Source organism: Somniosus microcephalus, chromosome 29, assembly GCF_052327205.1.
Source record: "Somniosus microcephalus isolate GS21.2 chromosome 29, FLI_Smic_1.0, whole genome shotgun sequence".
Taxonomy (NCBI): Eukaryota; Metazoa; Chordata; class Chondrichthyes; order Squaliformes; family Somniosidae; genus Somniosus; species Somniosus microcephalus.
The window spans coordinates 20,634,263-20,653,915 of NC_141015.1; the positions used below are offsets into that span (position 1 = coordinate 20,634,263).

The 19,653-nt window shown below is 45.1% G+C and overlaps 1 protein-coding gene across 5 annotated transcripts in view; it reads left to right on the forward strand.

Moving 5' to 3' along the window:
- The first annotated feature begins 1,528 nt into the window (after positions 1-1,528).
- Positions 1,529-19,653, forward strand: part of LOC147098528 (AP2-associated protein kinase 1-like) — a 121,247-nt gene continuing 103,122 nt past the window's right edge. For 2 of the 5 annotated variants that reach the window (XM_085970338.1, XM_085970339.1), the window contains exon 1: positions 1,533-1,977. In XM_085970338.1, coding sequence (XP_085826464.1) covers positions 1,818-1,977 — 160 coding nt within the window. In that variant the 5' untranslated portion in view covers positions 1,533-1,817. Of the gene's footprint in view, positions 1,978-19,653 lie in introns of all 5 variants that reach the window. The other 3 variants (XM_085970335.1, XM_085970337.1, XM_085970336.1) reach the window with 3 other exon arrangements.

Consider the following 19,653-nt stretch of genomic DNA (forward strand, 5'->3'; position numbering starts at 1 on the left):
CTGTGAGCCTCATTTACATGTCACTGGCATGCTGCAGGCACCTTTTTGAACAGAGGTGTTCCATTACCAACTAGTTAGTCCTGTAGCACAACCTCCATATCGAAACACGATTGAAAGGTTGTAACCAGAGCCTTTGCTATTTCCTCTCAGATTTTGGAGGTTGTGTCAGCAATTTTGAAGCTTTTATGTTGATATGTCTGGATTAGGAGCTCCTTTGGACGCCAGAAGTTTTTGATTGTCACAAGCCCTTCATTTATTTTGATACTAAAACAGATTATCTGATAATTATGTGTCCCTACATTACAACAGTGACTACGTTTCAAAAGTATTTAATTAGCTGTAAAGCACTTTGGGACATCCTGAGGTTGTGAAAGGCACTATATAAATGCAAGTTCTTTCTTTCATTATCTTATTGCTGTTTGTGAGACCTTCTTGTGTGCAAATTGGCTGCTGCGTTCCTTACATTACTACTGTGTCTACACTTCAAACAAATCCCAAGGTCATGAAAGGAGCTATATAAATGCAAGTCTTTCTTACAAATTATTGCCAGCAACAAATGGGATAAAAGAAAGACTTGCATTTATATAGCTCCTTTCATGACCTCAGGACTTGTTTGAAGTGTAGGCACAGTATTAATGTCTAACCACACTTCAAAAGTTGACTGTAAAGCGCTTTGGGATGTCCCGAAGTCGTGATGGGATAAAAGAAAGTTTTGCATTTATATAGCGCCTTTCACAACCTCGGAACATCCCAAAGCCAACTTTTGAAGTGCAGTCACTGTTGTAACGTAGGAAACGCGGCAGCCAATTTGTGCACAGCAAGCTCCCACAAACAGCAATGTGACAATGACCACATAATTTGCTTTAGTGATGTTGACCGAGGAATAAATATTGGCCAAGACACTGGGGATAATTCCCCAGCTCTTATGGGTTTTGATGCAGAGGCGACCACGGCCGCACAGGGGGGCGGGGAATCGGACCCGTGACCTTGGCATTATTAATCTTTTATTTAAATCTGGTAGTACTTGTTACAATTAATCAATTACATGATAAATCCATTACATTCATTAACCACAATAAGGCTAAGCCTTAGAAGAAACAGCTTTAGGATTAACAGTACAAATCAATAATACATTTTTCCAGACAAAACCAATGTCAACAATACAGGTACCCATAGTAAAAAGCAATACATACCAGTCCTACTGGCAATCTAGTAACTCTTCATTTTTGCTTGGTATAACCTGTTGTCCTTTTTAAAAAAAAATTTAACATTCAAGTACAACAGTACTTATACAACTCAACAGTTACATAGTAAATCCATTACATTCATTGACCAATTATGGTCAACAATATAAAGACCTTGGCGTTATTAGCACCAGGCTCTAGCTAACCGGGCCGTGCATGAATAAAGAATATTTTTTTTAAAAAGGTGGTGGGTTGTCATTTGAGAAAAGAGGGGGGAGAGTGGGAAAGTCTGGTAACAGCAGCAGCATGGAACTAGTTAAAGACTTTGGCTAAGGAAAGTTGTCCTCTATGTGTGTGTTTCCGCTTCCGGGAGGGAGAGGCAGGCAGGCAGGCAGCTCCCGCCTGCCGCATGTTTTCCTGACACTCGCTCAGCCTGTCAGATAACAGGGAGAAGATGCGCCGCCAGCAGAAGAATTGAAAACACCAAACCTGAGCTCGTTGTCGGCGGGGGAAAAGCCGGCTTCTCTTGAGGCGTCTACAGCCCGTCGCTATGCTGTCAGCTAGGTGGCACTGAAAAAAGGGGAGAGGCGAAGACAGCCGGCGGTGTGTGTGTGTGTCTATGAGAGGAGGAGGATGAAGAAGTTTTTCGACGCTCGGAGGGAAGGCGCTGCGGCGGCCGGCGGCGGCGGAGCGGGTGGCCAGTCGGGGAGCGCCGGCGGGTGGTCTTCCTTCCAGGGGAAGGTGTACATGGTGGGCCGCTACCAGGTCACGGTGGAGGAGCTGATCGCGGAAGGTAAGGTGGTGGTGGCGGTGGGCGGGCGGTGAGGGGACGCGGGCTTCCAGCCGCCGTTAGACGGGCAGCGCGAGCTCAACCCCACCGTTCCAAAATCGCGTTTAAACCGAGCCCACCGTTCCAAAATCGCGTTTAAACCGAGCCCACCGTTCCAAAATCGCGTTTAAACCGAGCCCACCGTTCCAAATCCGCGTTCTGGAATGAAAATTCGTTGAGTGTTGTCCGCTGCTCCGTGACTCGGGACCGAGGGGAAGGGCACCTCATCTGTCATCATTAACCTAATGGCACAATTTCACTGTCTTCACTCAGCGTGTGCTCACCGTTTATTCAGCTCCCCCATTTATTCAGCGCGTGTTCACCGTTTATTTATTTATTCGGTGGTGCTCACCCGTCAATGTAAACATTCTTCAAGTGATATTTCTGGTTTTGGAAAGGGATGTTGTTGTTGTTGTTGCATGCAATGCACTGCACTTCCCGCCCCCCCCCCCCCTCCTCTCTAAGACTGAACACAGGCCAGGGGCTCGAGAGAAGGTTAAGGGGGGGGTGACCTGATTATTAAAATTGTGATGGGGTTTGATAGGGTAGACGTCGAGAAGATGTTGCCACTTGTTCGAAAATGGGGGCCTTAAATATAAGGGAGTCATATATTAAATTCAATAAGGAATCGAGGAGAAACTTCTTTACCCAGAGAGTGGCGAGAATGGGAAAGTTGCTACCACATACAGGAGTTGAGGAGAAGCTAGTGAAGTACATGAGGAGGAAGAAAGGAATAGAAAGAAATGTTTTTAGGGTGGGAGGAGGCTATTGTGGAACATAAACAACATAGACCATTTGGGCTGAATGGCCTGTTTCTGTGCTGTAAATTCTATGTCAAACCTGGTTATTGTCTTTTTAAGTACATTGCATTCAAAAATGTCCTTCTTTCCAAAACTAGAAATACCACTTAAAGAATTTTGAGAGTATTGAAGGAAATGGGGTCTTTTATGGCAACACTTCAGGAGATGTATTTCTGGTCTCCACCACCACTAACTACCTGCGTCTTTTAAAGTTGGGTTTGGTAACGGTCAAACCAGCTCTGCTATATTGTCAAAAAAAAGTTAATCTCAGTAAGTTCAATGAAAACAATCCATACCTAAGTAGAAATATAAAAGGGAAGTGAATGCTGGAGGCCTGAAATTAAAAACTGGTAATGCGCAGCCGGTTGACCAGTATCTGGCCAAAGTTGACTCTTCAACTTTAACTCTTCATCACTATTGGTTTCCGAGTAGGTCAGTGCTTTTTTTTTTTACTCGTCTGGTGTCTTGCTGATCATTTTTTTTGCCCCCAAAAAATGTTGTCATAAAGTAAATCATTGCATCAGTTGCATGTGATAGCATTTGACATGACACATGACTCTATGCCAAACCAAAAATTGACCAAACTCTCTTTGTTAAACACTTTTTATTTCCGATTATCTGATTTATATAGGGTGTTTGCTCTGAAAATGCAGTATCAAATTTTGTTTCCTAAAACTTCTGTGAAGCGCCATAGGACGTTTTACTACATTAAAGATGCTATATAAATACGTTGTTAATTTAGAATGTTTAGGATGATCTGTCAGAATTTAAATTTTTTTAACTGCAACAATAAGTACCATGTTTGTTATCAGTGACTATTTGTGAAATTCTGAGTGCTTTTTTTTTGTAATTTTACAAAGTCTGGTAAACATAAGCTTTAAGTTATAAATAAGATCTAAGCATCTTTTCTCATCCATCCACTCTAAAGTTTCAGGCACTTTTGTTCATATTCTTTTAATTATTTTCTTGTTCAAACAGACTTGATCCCAGCTCTAACAACTTGGGTCTTGTGTTGGTTATTTTTATCATTAGGATGTGGGGCACGATGGCATAGTGGTTAGCACTGTTGCCTCACAGCGCCAGGGACCCGGGTTCAAATCTGGCCTCGGGCGACTGTCTGTGTGGAGTTTGCACATTCTCCCTGTGTCTGCATGGGTTTTCTCCGGGTGCTCCGGTTTCCTCCCACAGTCCAAAAATGTGCAGGTTAGGTTGATTTGGCTATGATAAATTGACCCTTAGTGTTAGGGGATTAAATACGTGGGGTTACGGGGATAGGGTGGGATATGTGTTGGTGCAGGCTTGATGGGCCGAAATGGCCTCTATCTGCACTGTTGATTCTGTGATTGATAATTACACTGCCCACAGGAGCATGGGTTCACAGATGTGATAATTAGATGTGTAATTTCACAGATGTGAAATAATGTGGATTTTGTCAAGTGACCAAAAAAGGATCATTCAGTTGGCCATGACAGCAGAGATTAATGGATGATAACCATTATCTACTAATCAACGTTCCAGGATGTTTAATCAGCTCAGTCTCCTGTTCCAACATGAAACTTGCTGAAACGTCATTGGTCAGTAAGTTTAGATATGCTTTCAACCCTTGCTTGATGTTGCGTTTACCTTTTGTGTTGCCTTTAATGGCACTCCCGTCTTTGGAGCAACTTAGACCCACCTCGAACTGTGGTTTCTCCAAGCTCCTTAAGAGAAGCAATGTGAGCAGCCATTATCTCCTCGTCTTGCCAATAAGTGGGCTGAGCGCTCAGCTAACCTGTACAGGCCAGCAATGGTCCTTTCACGTTTTGGACCTTTGCCAGGTAGACATAATAGCAATTGTTTTGGATTCAAACAATAGTTTGTTGCCCCTGGAGCTGTGAAATTTTGATTCATCAGTTCCTATCGGGCACAGGACTGGATCACAAAATCAGCATTAGACTGGCAGTGTCAGTAAATAGTCATAAGGGTGCCTGCTGTTGGGAGAGGGCACCAAATCAGTAGTACAGTAACGTGCTTGTTGAGGTTAAAAGAATCTGTTGGGGCAGATTAAGAGGGAGCATTTCCTGCTCTCCTTTGGAATGCTTGTTGACAAAACTGGTTGCCAAAAGTTTTCTGTTCCCAGTACCAATGTTCTTCCACTAGAAGAGTATAGAGGGAAAAGCAAAACAGTATTTATTAAGAATTTCAATATGGCAGTATGTGGCGGTACCACTGGTTGTCCCTTACATTGAGACACATAAACATACAGTAAGGTAAGTTAAAGGGAATTAAGTTACCTTTTGGGGCCGTTGCCCCTTTAAGGCACGCTGACGTCACGTCACGTACGTGATGTGCGTGCGCCGGCCTAGCGTCTTCGGCCTCAACGGCCAGCGATGCAACGGCGCGCATCACGTGACGCCCTAAGTGCGGGAAACGCAAGCAACGTGATGACATCACAACACAAACGTGATGACGTCATCACGCTCCCCACAGGACTGCGAACTCAGTCCTTGTGGAGTCCCCGCTGGGACAAGACCTACACCACGGTGCTCCTACAGTCAGCCATCTTACCTGCTATCTTACCTGCTGTAATTAGCCTGTTCCTGTAAATAAACAACTTATTTATAGTTCGTCGAAGTCAAACTCTTATTTAGTGGCAATCTACACGAACCGCTACATTGGTGACCCCACGACGTGAGTACGGGAGTTCATCAATTCCAACGCTACAATTGGTGAACCCGTATCCGTGAACGATTTTCACAGTAGCAACGCGCGCCTGAAACTCGTCTTCACTCAAGACGACCGACGAACAACCACGGAACAGCAAACGCCTAACACCGATTCCACCAAAAGCGACCCCGTCTTTGCGTATGTATTCGCAATGGAAGCGCAGCTTGGAGGTGAGCCCGTTTTTCACGAACGATGTCACAGAGGTAGAGCACGACCAACGGCAACCGTCATCCACCAGCGCTACAATTGGTGGGTTTGTGAACGTCTTTCACAAACGAAGCACGCTATGGAAGCATCAGCCGTTCTGTCGCTACCGCAATCCAGGGAGCCACAGTCTCCCTCGTGCTTTATGCAGGTAGAAGCCCTGTTCGCCGAGAACATTGATGCGGCACAGACCACGCACGTGCTCACGGTCTCCGTATTCGACTCTTCTACCGCCACACGGATCGTCCGCCTCTACGTCCAAAGCAAGTATACATCTCTCCAAGCGCGGGGTACAGCATGTTCGGGCCCACAAGATCGGAGCACGCCCCGCGGGGATACCACGAGGATTCACCCCCGCAAAACACGAGGACGCACTCCTCGCGCACGAGGACACATCCCTCGTGAACACTGACGACTCCTTCTCCGCCGACGACGCACCAGCCCTTCAGCTTGCTGGTTGTGTTACCTACTACACGATTCGGCGTGAACAAAAGCGTGCCACCCTCCCGGCTGTTTTCTCCTAAATCTACAACTGTTACAAGTGTTGCCGCCCTCCAGGCAGAGTTAACCCCTCCTGAAAGCAACAACAACCTGGACCGTTGCCACCCTTTCTCCAGTTTTCCCTTTATCAAACGCAAACGTCTACTGAAGCTGCACACGTCGAGGACGGGTCCAATGGGCATCCTGCGGCCGCGATCAGCCACGTGAAAGTTGTTAGCATCACTGATCAACGCAGCAACTCTTCACCCTCCGTTGTGTTCACGTCGTAGCACTATGGCACGCACCGTTCCGTGCGTTCCAGCCTCCCGAAGGTTTCGCTCACCCATCAACGGAGACATCGCCCGCGTCCGCCCAACCTGCCCGTCACACTGACCAGGCCTGCTGTTTCGCACGTCTCCACAGTCCTTCGCCTGACAGATACGTTTTATTCGCCACGACGCGCGTAAGGATCCGCTCACGAGCAGCATCGTCATACCTCGCCTACCAAGTCGAGACAGCACGACCGCCGTGACCACCAGCTCGTCAGACCATCTCATCCTTGGACTTTCATTAAAGTGAATTCTGGGGGGGGCCTATGTGGCGGTACCACTGGTTGTCCCTTACATTGAGACACATAATTCCCTTTAACTTACTGTATGTTTAACTTACCTTTTGGGGCTGTTGCCCTTTTAACTTGCCTGTTGGGGCCATTGTCCCTTTAAGACACGCCCTAGCGTGCTGACGTCACGTCACGTACAACGTGATGTGCGTGCGCCGGCACAGCCCGGCCTAGCGTCTTCGGCCTCAACGGCCAACGACGCGCATCACGTGACGCTCTAAGCGCGGGAAATGCGAGCAACGTGATGACGTCACAACACAAACGCGATGACGTCATCACGCTCCCCACAGGACTGCGAACTCCGTCCTCGTAGAGTCCCCGCTGGGACAAGACTTACACCACGGTGCTCCTACAGTCAGCCATCTTACCTGCTGTAATTAGCCTGTTCCTGTAAATAAACAACTTAATTATAGTTCGTCGAAGTCAAACTCTCTTATTTAGTGGCGATCTACACGAACCGCTACAAGAGTATATTTACTTCAACAATGCATTTGAAACGTCCAAGTTAACTATTTTACAAGCTAACTATGTAAAAACTATTGTGTGGACAATGATGGCCCCATGACGTGGTTGATTTCTTGGTGTCGATGGCAGCTTGTCATTTGTATTTTAATTTAATTCTGACGTATAACTTTTAGCTTTTTTTTCTTTTTAAAAATATTTTAGAGGAGTAAAAGTATGTGAATGCTTTTCTCTAAATGTTGTGCAAGGTTTTGAATTTAATTGGGCTCCTTATAGTGACACACAGCTAAAAAATCATATTGCACTTTTTGGGAGTGAGAATCTGGAGCCATTTTACCACATTATTGTGCCACACTGGCTGCAATGTTTTGATGAAAACAGGGCCCTTAACCCCGCCCTCAGGATTAGTACAGTAATTCTTCAGATGATAGTATCCACAATTCTGAGATTGAATTATCTAGGAATCTAAATGACACATGTATAATGTAACACTAACAGTCTATCTGTGTGATCTGGAACTCATTTGAATATATACTTTAAAGTTCAGCCAGTTAAACAAAAAGACTTGCACTTGTATGGTGCCTGTAAAGCAAATAAAAATGCTGGAAATACACAGGTCAGTCAGCATCTGTAAAAAGAAAAGACAGGTTATGAAGTCTTGGTTGGGGATTCTTCATTTAGATTTCAGGTTTGCAGATTTGCTTTCTTATTTTGTATGTTTAGCACTTTAATATGTTTCCCAAAAGTATCAAGAGCTTCAGACCGTGAAGTGCAGTCTAAATGTGATGGCCATTTTGATTACAAGATGCCACTAGCAATGAAATGAATGGCGACTTAAACTGTTCGGGTTTTGGTTGAAGGAGGAATATTAACCACGGCACTGAGAAAACTCTGCCCTTGGAATAGTACCATGAGATCTTCAGTGTCCAGCAGACCCGACAGATTCGGGGCTTTTGTTTTTTGTTTCCTCCAGCACCTCAGTACTGCATTCAAAATGTAGGTGGTTCAACATCAGGCAACCCAACCATTAACCTCGGGTAACAGTCCCTGTTTGTATTTGTATTTCTTATTTGCTAGTTTGCTCTTTAAATTTTGTGTGCCTGGAGAATTGGAAAAGATTGTTCCTGAGTGCTTATGCCTCATTATGTTAGTTTCAGTAAAGTGAGAGCTATACAAATGAATACCATTGATGTAAACTTTATATGGCCTCCAGCGCTCCATTGTATGCACCTATGTGGCAGCACGGTGGCATAGTGGTTAGCACTGTTGCCTCACAGCGCCAGGGACCCGGGTTCAAATCCGGCCTCGGGTGACTGTCTGTGTGGAGTTTGCACATTCTCCCCGTGTTTGCGTGGGTTTCCTCCGGGTGCTCCGGTTTCCTCCCACAGTCCAAAGATGTGCGGGTTAGGTTGATTGGCCATGATAAAAAAAAAAAAAAAATTGACCCTTAGTGTTAGGGGGGATTAAATACACGGGGTTACGGGGATAGGGCTTGGGTGGGATGGCTGTCGGTGTAGGGACCGAGTGCTAGGGTTTGGATGATCAGCCAGGATCTCGTTGAATGGCGGAGCAGGGCCGAATGGCCTACTCCTGCTCCTATCTTCTATGTGGTCCATGAAGACACTAGCTTGGACTTAACAGAAAATGCTGGAAAAACTCAGCAGGCCAGGCAACATCCGTGGCGAGAAAATAGAGTCAACATTGACTCTTTTCTCTCCACGGATGTTGCCTGGCCTGCTGAGTCCTTCCAGCATTTTCTGTTATTTCGGATTTCCAGCATCTGCAGTATTTTGCTATTGTAATAGCTTGGACTTGCCTGGCCTAGCTTATGTGTTCAAATCCTGGAGTAGAACTACGAGCCATGAGCTCATGGGTACACTCACCAAAATCAGCAACTTGCACTATTGTAGCACCTTAACACAGTTTCCCAATCACGAATGTGAACAGGTAGCGGGAACTGGGAAGTCATTGAAGGTGCGCTGCAAGAGGTAGGTTTTGAAGGTGCAAAGAAATGTAATAAGAGGGAGTAACTTAGAAAGAGAATTCCAGAGTGCAAAGGCATAATGGCTGAAGACATTGGGCCTGAATTTGTGGTCGGGAGGCTTCCTGTGGGCGAATACCTCCGAACCGCAAGTAAACTACGAACCTACCTGGTGCCTCCGGAAGTTTGAAGACTCGCGCTCCTGGGCCTGTAGGCGTAGGCCTGCATAAAGGCCCACGTATCCCAGGGGCGCATGCAGTTTGCAAGCGTCCCTGGAATCATGTGGGCCGGCCCAACCAATGAGCAAGGGGATTCCCTATTATGCTTATGGGGATTCCATTTATGTACGGAATCCCCCAAAAAGCACACATTTCACACTAAAATAAAAATAATTCATTACATGGCCAAAATTAATTAAAATACAATGTAATTAAACATTTTAAACAATTAATTTTTTGAAAAATAAATGTAAACATTTTTAAAGGATCCAAAAATAATCTAAACTGATTTTAAATTTTTTTAAGTTGATTTAAAATATTTTATTTTTAAAATTTCTTTAAACCCTTACGCTGGTAAAGGAAAGCCCTACACCTGCTTTTACCAGTCGTAAGAGTTTTGTGGGCATTCGCTGGGCAAATGGACCAACTCTCTGCCAGCGACTGTCCATTTCCCGGGGATGTGGATGATCTGTCGAGCTGAAACTTGACATCGCAGGTTCCGGGTTTTTGCGCATCACATGTGGAAACCCGGGACTTGTGGGCACTTGTGTACACGGTCATAGAGCCCGTAAAACCCAGGCCAATATCACCAGAAAGAAGGGCTGCACATTACACCAGCGTGGAGAGTGCGAGCTAAAAAGAGTGGAGGAGGCTGCACAAGTAAAAGGGAGGCCTTAAGAGTTATTTGTAAATGAGGGTGAAGATCTTGAAATCCTCTCTGGCAAATGGGGAGAACAGGGCTGGCATAGTGGTTAGCACTGTTGCCTCACAGCGCCAGGGACCCGGGTTCGAATCCGGCCTCGGGCGACTGTCTGTGTGGAGTTTGCACATTCTCCCCGTGTTTGCGTGGGTTTCCTCCCACAGTCCAAAGATGTGCGGGTTAGGTTGATTGGCTATGATAAATTGACCCTTAGTGTTACGGGGATAGGGTGGGATATGTGTCGGTGCAGGCTCGATGGGCCGAAATGGCCTCTATCTGCACTGTGGGGTTTCTGTGATTTGATTTCTGTGAATGAGAAACACTTCCTATTAAATAGGATTTGGGCTGCAAAAATTCTGGATGAGTTGGTGTTTTTGTAGGTTTGAAGCAAGGAGAGCATATTTTTGTTTTGGTCTTTTAAAAAAAAATTTGAACATTTTACTTTAAAAGGCATCAAAATACTCCCACATTGTACATTCAGAAACCATACAGAAATGTATATTCAGAAAACATACTGCTACAAAAATACCTGGAAGTTATTTTTATCTTAAACCCTGCAATGCGTGTATCTCCCTGCTGGGCTCCTCTGGTGAAATCCCTGGCAGAAAACTGGGGCCATAATTTTGGAAGGGTCTTCAGTAATGTAAGTCCCCAGGATCAGTGGGCTCCAGCTGTTAGTCCAAGTTCACCGAGGTGCTCTCTATTGGTGAGATGACTGGAGGAGATCCAAACTGGTGACCGGTCAGAATGTGACTTTTTTTTTTCTCCCCACGTATTTCTGCTTGGTTTTGGTCCCATGGCTGCATACTGCTACTTCACTGAAATACCCATTATTCCTATTCGATCCTTGGTGGTGAGTGTTGGTAGGCTATTACATCATGAGAGGAACCACAGCTGAATCTGACCTTGCCCCCTCTCTGTCCACTTGCACACTTACAATAGGAGTTGCTGGACAACAAGTGGAAGTTAATCCAACACACATGAGAGATTAAACCTAGAACAATCCTAGACTGTGTGGCTCAGCTACTCGCTGAACGACTCTCAACCATTGGGGAAGTCCTATTTGGTGTATTGTACAAAATGCAACTCTTGTTCTGATTGTATGTTTTGTGCGGTGATGGATTCCAGTCGAAACATAGCTTACATACCAAGTGATCGAACGACATCACAAGTGTGGAAGTCCATTTGACCTCTCTCCTAGAAAGAACTTGCAGTTCCTCCATCAGAGCACCTGACTCTCTGTTGTACGTTTGGATACATAACCCTGCCTATACTTTGCTCCCCCTATATAAAAAATTTAGTATGTTGAGAACAGGAAGATGAGATCTAGACTAGGGAAGTACAATTGAGTCTAGAGGAACAGGAAGTGAAACCGCACCCTAGTTGGGTGCAGATTGATGTAAGAAAAAGGAGACTTACCATCAAGTAACTTTAAAGTAAGCTTTAAGTAACTTATAAACACACTATATACACAAGAGAGGTCTTTACCATGCCTCTGGTAGAAGCCTCTTACAATACTGAACAGACCAGTATTTATACCAGTCCAACAGGAAGTGAGGTATGTACACAGTTCATATGTCATCACTTCCTGTGAACTATGAACTAACTTCCCGGAAGTTATCATTTTTATCACATTCTTCCCTCCTGCAGGATTAGGAGGCTGTGGTCTACCTTTTGGTCCGCAGCCGCCGAACAAGGAAGAGTCGCACCCGTTTGGATTCCCGTCGTAGAGGGTCGCTGGTCCGCTTACATGCGGTTGGCCATTGGTCAGAGTCCGTGTGGCCTGGATTGCCCTGTGAAGGGTCGGGGAGATCATGGCTTCGAGTACGAGCCCCAATAGGTTCAAAGTCGGACTGCCTCTGTTCAGAGGGAGGTGCAGAGCTGGTCTGTGGCGGATCAGTACTTTCATGCGCGGTACTGGGAGGGTCGCAACCTTGAGCACGGGGTTCTACCGGCACCAAGCTAGTTGGTGTCCGATCAGGATCCTGGAGAGGGGTACCCGATAGGTCCCAAGAGTTTCCTGGTGAAATGCCATCACCCGATGTCCCACTAGGTCCTGGTGGGCAGGGAGCCAGATCCCGTAATGATACGGTAGATTCTCGGCCGTCGGAATATCGTATGTTTGCATAGGTGGGGTTGGCATCGGTTAGTTCGACCTCGTCTACAAGAGGGTCATTTTTAGACGTCCGAACGTATCTTCGGAGTAATACAGGTCCAGGAGTAGTTAGCCATGACGGGAGTGATGTCCCATGAGATGAGCGACGCTGGAATCCAAAGAACCGCTCATGAGGTGTAGTATTTGTGGCTGTAGAAAGCAGGGACCGTATAGAGTGCAATGCATCCGGAAGCACTGTTTCCCATTGCTGGTCTGGTAGGCCCCGAGATCTTAAAGCGAGACGTACGGAATTCCAGATGATACCGTTATACCTCTCTACCTGCCCATTTCCGATGGGATGGTATGGTGTTGTTTTGCTTGTAGCAATTCCCCGTTCTGAGAGGTAGTCCTCGAGTTCCCTTGACATAAAGGATGGACCCCGATCTGAGTGAATATAAGCCGGCATGCCACAGAGAGAAAATACCTGCTCAAGGCAGCAGATTACTGTGGACGCCAGCATATTGGAGCAGGGGAAGGCAAACGGAAAACGTGAATATTCGTCGATCATGGTGAGCAAATATGTGTTCCGAGTTGAAGAGGGCACTGGGCCCTTAAAATCGATGCTAAGTCGTTGCATCGGTTGGGTTGCATGTATGAGTATACCATCTGAGGGGCGGAAGAACTGAGGTTTTAATTCCGCACAAAGCCGGCATTCTGAGCATATTTTCTTTACATCTCCAGTGGAAAAAGGGAGATTCCGTGATCGTACGAAATGTAGCATGCGCGTAACGCCAGGATGACACAAACCATTGTGGACATCCATGAGAGTGGAGGATGACATAGTGGAGCAGAATGCCTGCGTGAGGGTGTCCGGGGCCACATTCTCCTTGCCAGGCCGATAGAGAATGGTATAACCAAAAAAGAGGCCAGTTCCATCCTCCAAAGTTGTATTTTATTATTCTTAATTTTGGTTCGTTTTCGATTATCGAGCATGAAGGCGACTGATCGTTGGTCCGTGATCAATGTAAAGTGCTGGCGAGCTAGAAAATGGTTCCACTTCCGTACTGCCTCTATGATGGCTGTGGCTTCTTTCTCAACCGGAGGATAATGTAGCTCGGCACCTTGTAAAGTCCTGGACATAAATGCTACAGGACGACCTTCCTGATTCAGAGTAGCCGAGATCGCCACCTCCGAGGCATCACATTCAACCACGAAAGGGAGATTCTTATCAATGGAGTGAAGAGCTGCTTTCTCCAACTGTTTTTTGAGAAGGTTAAAGGCTGCAACAGCCGCTGTTCCCAGTGGAAATGATCTAGCATGCAGCAAGGGTTGGATTTTGTCCGAAAAATGAGGAATCCATTTAGCGTAGTATGCAAACAGACCGAGAGCCCGACGTAAAGAAGCCGGATTCTTAGGTGACGGGAGCTCTTGGAGCGGGCGAAGTCTTTCTGGGTCTGGCTTAATGATACCATTGCCTACGCAGTAGCCAAGGATGTTGATGGTCGGTTGCGACTCAACAGATTTGGATTCATTCAGGGTCAAATTACGGCGATGGAGGGCATCCTGAAATTTTTGGAGGTTGGAGTCGTGTTCCTGTTGATCGTGACCTGCAATGGTAATGTTATCAAGATAGGGAAAAGTGTCCCTTAGGTTTTCCTGCTTAACCAGGCCATCCATTGCCCGTTGAAAGACAGCCACTCCATTAGTAACCCCGAATGGGAGGCGACGAAATTGGTACAGCCGTCCATTAGCCTCAAAGGCTGTGTACTGCTTATCTGAGACCTTCAAGGGTAACTGATGATAGGCACTTTTTAAATCGTAAGTTGAGAACACTTTGTATTCGGCCAGTTTATTAACCATATCATCAATGCGTGGCAATGGGTAGGCGTCCAAGTCGGTATATTGATTGATGGTTTGCGAATAATCGATGCATAGTCGCTGTTTGTGAGGTTTTAGAGGGTTCTTGACAATGACGACTTGAGCCCGCCAGGGCGACGAACATGGTTCAATGATATCCTCTGCTAGAAGTCGAGAGATTTCAGCCGCAATAAAAGATTGGTCTTCCTGATTAAAGCGCCGCGATTTCGTTATTATCGGTTGGCATTGAGGCGGAATACTGGCAAATAATGAGGGTTCATCAAGTGAAGCTGCTGATAATGCACAAAATGGTAATTTAGACGGTATATTAGAAATAGTAAGTCCGGGTTTGGATCCACCAAACTCAATGGTGAGTTTCTTATGCTGTTTTTGGAAGTCCAGTCCTAAGAGGAGATCACTACATAAGTCCTTGAGCACCGAAAGTCGGGTGGAGGGATACATACGACCATGAAGTGTCATATCAACAACACAAAAGCCGGAGATTCTGGTATTAAGTGATGACTGGGCCATCGCAATTGCCTGGTCCGATGGGAAGACATGTAGTTTCAATTTCGCAACAATCTGTTCCTTAATGAAACTATCAGTACTTCCTGAGTCAATTAAGGCATCTAAGGTATGCCCTTTAATTGAAATTTTTGAGGCTGCATGAGACAGGTTCTGTGGGCAAGCAGCTGTAATTGGTGTCGTTGCACAGAGAGTGGCTAAAACTCTCGGTGTGCTTCTTCGGGAGAGAGCTCGAGAGGAAGCTTGATAGGTCCTAGCTGGAGCATCTTGATAGGCCCTAATTGGGGCAGTTCGGTAGGCCTTAGCTGGAGAGGCCCTTGATAGGCAAACTTTAGCAAAGTGTCCTTTTTTCCCGCAATAACTGCAGATTGCATTGCGAGCAGGGCAGGTTTTCCTAGGGTGAAAAGCATCTCCACAAAAGAAGCATTCCTTCCTAGATTGCCAAGAGGCTGCTAAAGTGGGGTCGTCCTCCTCCTCTTCATCAGAATTAGATTCCCCCATGATAGGGTTCACCTGAGACCGCTTGAATTGTCTGGTTGCAGCTACAGCAGCAGATCGAGATCTGGGCAGCTGATAGAGGTCTGCATTTCTCTTTGCCAAATCCAGTGAACAAGCTAGGTCAAAAGCTTTTTGTAGCTCAAGTGTTTTACTTTCTAGTAGACGCTGGCGTATAAATGGAGAGGCAATCCCGCAGATGAAAGCATCACGAATCATTTCTTGGCGGTACAGCTCCGCTGAGGCTGCCTGAAAGTTACAATCTACGCTGAGCCTGCGAAGTTCTTGCAGGAATTCGTCAATTGATTCCCCTGGCCCTTGTCGGGCTGTGGCCAGTAGATGTCTAGCATAGACCTCATTTGGGGTCTTCGCATACAGTTTCTTAAGTGCCCGAATCACCTCTTCGTAATTATCCCAGTCATCAACATATTCGAACACTTTTGGGGTCACATAATTGACAAGTATCTTCAATTTAGCAGGAGCATCCCCTTTACATTCATCCAGAAAATTCTCAAAAGTACGATACCAATGCTTCCATACCCTGCCAGCTGCTGGTGTATTCGGGTCCAAGTCCAGACGAATAGGTCTAAGGATTTTCTCCATGATGGGTGGTTCCCTGGATCCTTAACTTCCGAGTTTGTCTGAAGGTCTAGTATTTGTCGGTGTAAATATTAAGTTACTTAAATTGATGTAAGAAAAAGGAGACTTACCATCAAGTAACTTTAAAGTAAGCTTTAAGTAACTTATAAACACACTATATACACAAGAGAGGTCTTTACCATGCCTCTGGTAGAAGCCTCTTACAATACTGAACAGACCAGTATTTATACCAGTCCAACAGGAAGTGAGGTATGTACACAGTTCATAGTTCACAGGAAGTGATGACATAACTTCCCGGAAGTTATCATTTTTATCACACAGATGGTGTTCCCATACCATGATCATATTTTCCCAGTACACCAGTTGCTTATGCTGCTTTCCCCATAAATCTCATCCATGGAGAATAACTAGAGGGAAGTGAGAACTAGATTATGAAAAACAGTTGCATCCAAGAGAACAGTAAATGAAGCTTTAGCCTTGGTTGAATAATTGCTCCCATATTTCCAGTTATCACTGTCTTTTTCTATATTTAGTTGCTGCGCAAAGAAAAAGCAGGAGTATAGTTAAACTGCCGCATGCTTTTCTTTCCCTGTTTGCATTCCTGTAAACGTTTAAATCAGTAAGCAGGTTTACATAAGTGCATTTAAATTATTGTACGTTAAATGTAATTTGTAATGAGTGAATTCTGTGAACTCCTCAGTATGACCTTGTTTGACAGCATGCATTACACAATATTTTCTTTCCTTTACTGACTGAAAACTCTTCAAAGCTGTTAACTGAATAGTTCAGAATGTAGAAAAAAGGATTGTAGTGTGCAAATTATTTGTTTCAGTATCTAGTTTGGTGCTACAATAATCCAGCACATGCTGGTTTAATGTGAGTGGGTAACATTCCATTTACAAATGACTGAAAAATCATAATTAGAGAGACAAGCTTTATGGCTGGGGTGGGAAAAGACCCAGAACAACTCCTTTTTGTCACCATGTCCGAGTTTGCAGCACATTGAGGGATCTCAACAGTAATTGTATTTGCATGGTCATGTTTGGGGGAAACAAAAATAAATGTGCTGAAACACTACTTGAAGACAGTTTTTAAAAATGTCTACGATAGCTATTACACCTTTTTGGTAAGTTTTTTGAGGGATGCCCGCAGTGATGGGTGGAGACACTTCAAACACCCAGTGTTGCCATCAAGCACTCTTAAATACAGTGTCAAGTAGGATAGATGTCTTAGGCAGTCCCTCGGAACCGAGGATGACTTGCTTCCACATTAAAAATGAGTTCGCAGGTGACTGATGAGCCCAATGCGGGCCCTACAGTCTCTGTCACAGGTGGGGCAGACGGTGGTTGAAGGGGCGGGTGGGTGGGGTGCTTCAGTTGACGTGCGCTGCTTGCGCTTGCCTTCTGCTTGCTCCCGGCGAAGAAACTCGAGGTGTTCGGCACCTTCCCGGATGCTTCTCCTCCACTTTGTGCGGTCTTGGGCCAAGGATTCCCAGGTGTCGGTGGGGATGTTACACTTTTTCAAGGAGGCTTTGAGGGTGTCCTTGAAGCGTTTCCTCTGCCCACCTGGGGCTCTCTTGCTGTGTCGGAGCTTCGAGTAGAGCGCTTGTTTTGGGAGTCTCGTATTGGGCACGGATAGATGTGGAGCAAAGCTCTCTTCCCTGCCTCAATAATATAGAAATTAGCAATAACCTTACAAGTGGAGCTCCCTACTACATCAACGTGGAATTTTCCATTTCCTCCACTAGATCTATCTACAGCTTCTTTGATTGAAATGCCCAATTTGTGCAATACAGTAGGTTTTGGGTTACGTTGTGCTCATTAACTGGATTGAGATGATGGGTTTCCAGTCAGAAAGGACTGTTTACACTGCCAGGCTGGAGTCTTTTATGCTCAGGAGAGGCCTCTCTCTCTAGTTCCTTTTGAAATGTAAATGCTTAGAGGCAATGTCCACACTGGATAAACATTTACACTGACTGCAGGTAGCTTTAAAAAGTGTTTGGAAGGTCCAAAGGTCGTCATGTGCATTTAAATAAAAATCTGGTTTGATGCCAAATAACATTTCACATTTCCCACTTCCCTGTTTTTACACCATCAACCTTGTATAGGACGGGTATCAGGTTAGAGATATTAATTTGCCCTTTTGATCATTTCCCTAAATTTTACATTGGTTTACGAGTTAGTGACGGAGCTGCACACTTTTGCTTTAATAGCATTTGCAGGAGGCTATGTTGATGGGTTCCTGTTCACATAGTTACATCAGTTAGTATAATGTTACACACTTGAAGATTAAGATCTTTTTCTTGGTATTTGTTCAACTAGGCTCATCCCCCTACAGCGCATGGCACTAAGAGGTTACCCTATCTTTACTATGAATGTAGTTATATTGATATTGGCGTGGGCTAGATTCTTTTGTTGTATTATCTTTTTTGCATTGACTTGTCTCTCCCTTTGTGCAGGTTACTTGAGGGAGGCGGGGGAAATCTTATTATATGGGCCTCTATTTCTTGGTTCTCGCCTACACCATTTTCCTCCTACTGATCAAGCTTTAAGGATTTCAACACGCATTATGTTTCTGTGTCATCGTCTCATGATTTTAAGCTTGGCTCAGTTGGTGATACTCTTGCGTCTGATTCAGTCATTGGTCCATGCCCCACCCTCGAGCACATGACCTAGGCTGACACTTTGGTACAGTACTGAAGGAGTGCTGCATCATCAACTGCTGCCTTTCTGATCAGACAAAGCCCTGGCTACCTGTTCAAGATGTAAAAAAAAATCCATCGGTACTATTCAGCGAAGAGCGGGGAGTTCTTCGTGTTCTGGACAAAATTCATCCCACGACAAACCGCAACCAAAATAACAAGTTAACTGGCCTTTCAATTCACTTGCTGTTTGTGGGATCTTTCTGTGTGCAAATTAGTGTGGGGCAATTCAGACGCTTGAGGGGGGTGGGAATTCAGACTCTGCCAGGGTTTGTGGGAGGGAGAGAGATTCTGAATCCCAGCATCCATGTGTTAAATAAAAAAATAAAAGCCGTCACAAAATATTTTAGTGACCGCCCCGCCTCCTAACAGCAGATTGGTCGCCTGCCCTCCGACTCGCCTCTGTTAAAATCAGAAGTGGGCAACTTGGAGATGGGTTGGGGTCTGATTTGAGAATTTTATCATTTATACCTGCCCCCAACCCACCTGTCTTGCTGTTAAAACTCCCCCCATTCCGGGCAGGATCCTAGGATTGAGGGAGGAAATTGCCGATGCCCTAGGAATTATATTTCAGAACTCTGTTGGGTATGGATGTGCGCTGGAGAGTGGCCAGTGTCACGTTCATTTTTAAAAAGAGAGACTGAGCTAATCTGAGTTATTACAGACCAGTTAACTGAATATCTGTTGTAGGTAAAGCTTTAGTCCTTAATTAAAGGATAAAATGACCATGTATCTACATAAATAGAAAATAATTAGAAGTATCCAGCACGGATTTCAAAAGGGTGGATTGTGCTCGACAAACCTTATGGCATTCTTTGAGGTAACCGATGTGGTAGATGGGGAAACAGTGGATGTAGTGTACATAGACTTTAGGAAACCCTTTGACAAGATAACAGATGGGGTATTAATAGGAAAGATTAAGGGATATGGATTTGAGGGAAACTGGATTAAAAATTGGTTAGAAGGGAGAAAACAGTCTGAGTTCAGGTCAGATTTTTCAGCGTGCTTGGCAGTGGGTTAATGTTGTCCCACAGGGTTCAGTTCTCGGGCTACTTCTGCTCACTGCAATCACTGTTTGGATCTCGGCCTAGTGGGAGCAGTGTTGAATTTTGGAAATTACACAAAAATGGGGGGTATAGTTAATTCTTAGATCAAATGGATATTGAGAAGATGGGGGAATGAGCTAAAAAATGTCAG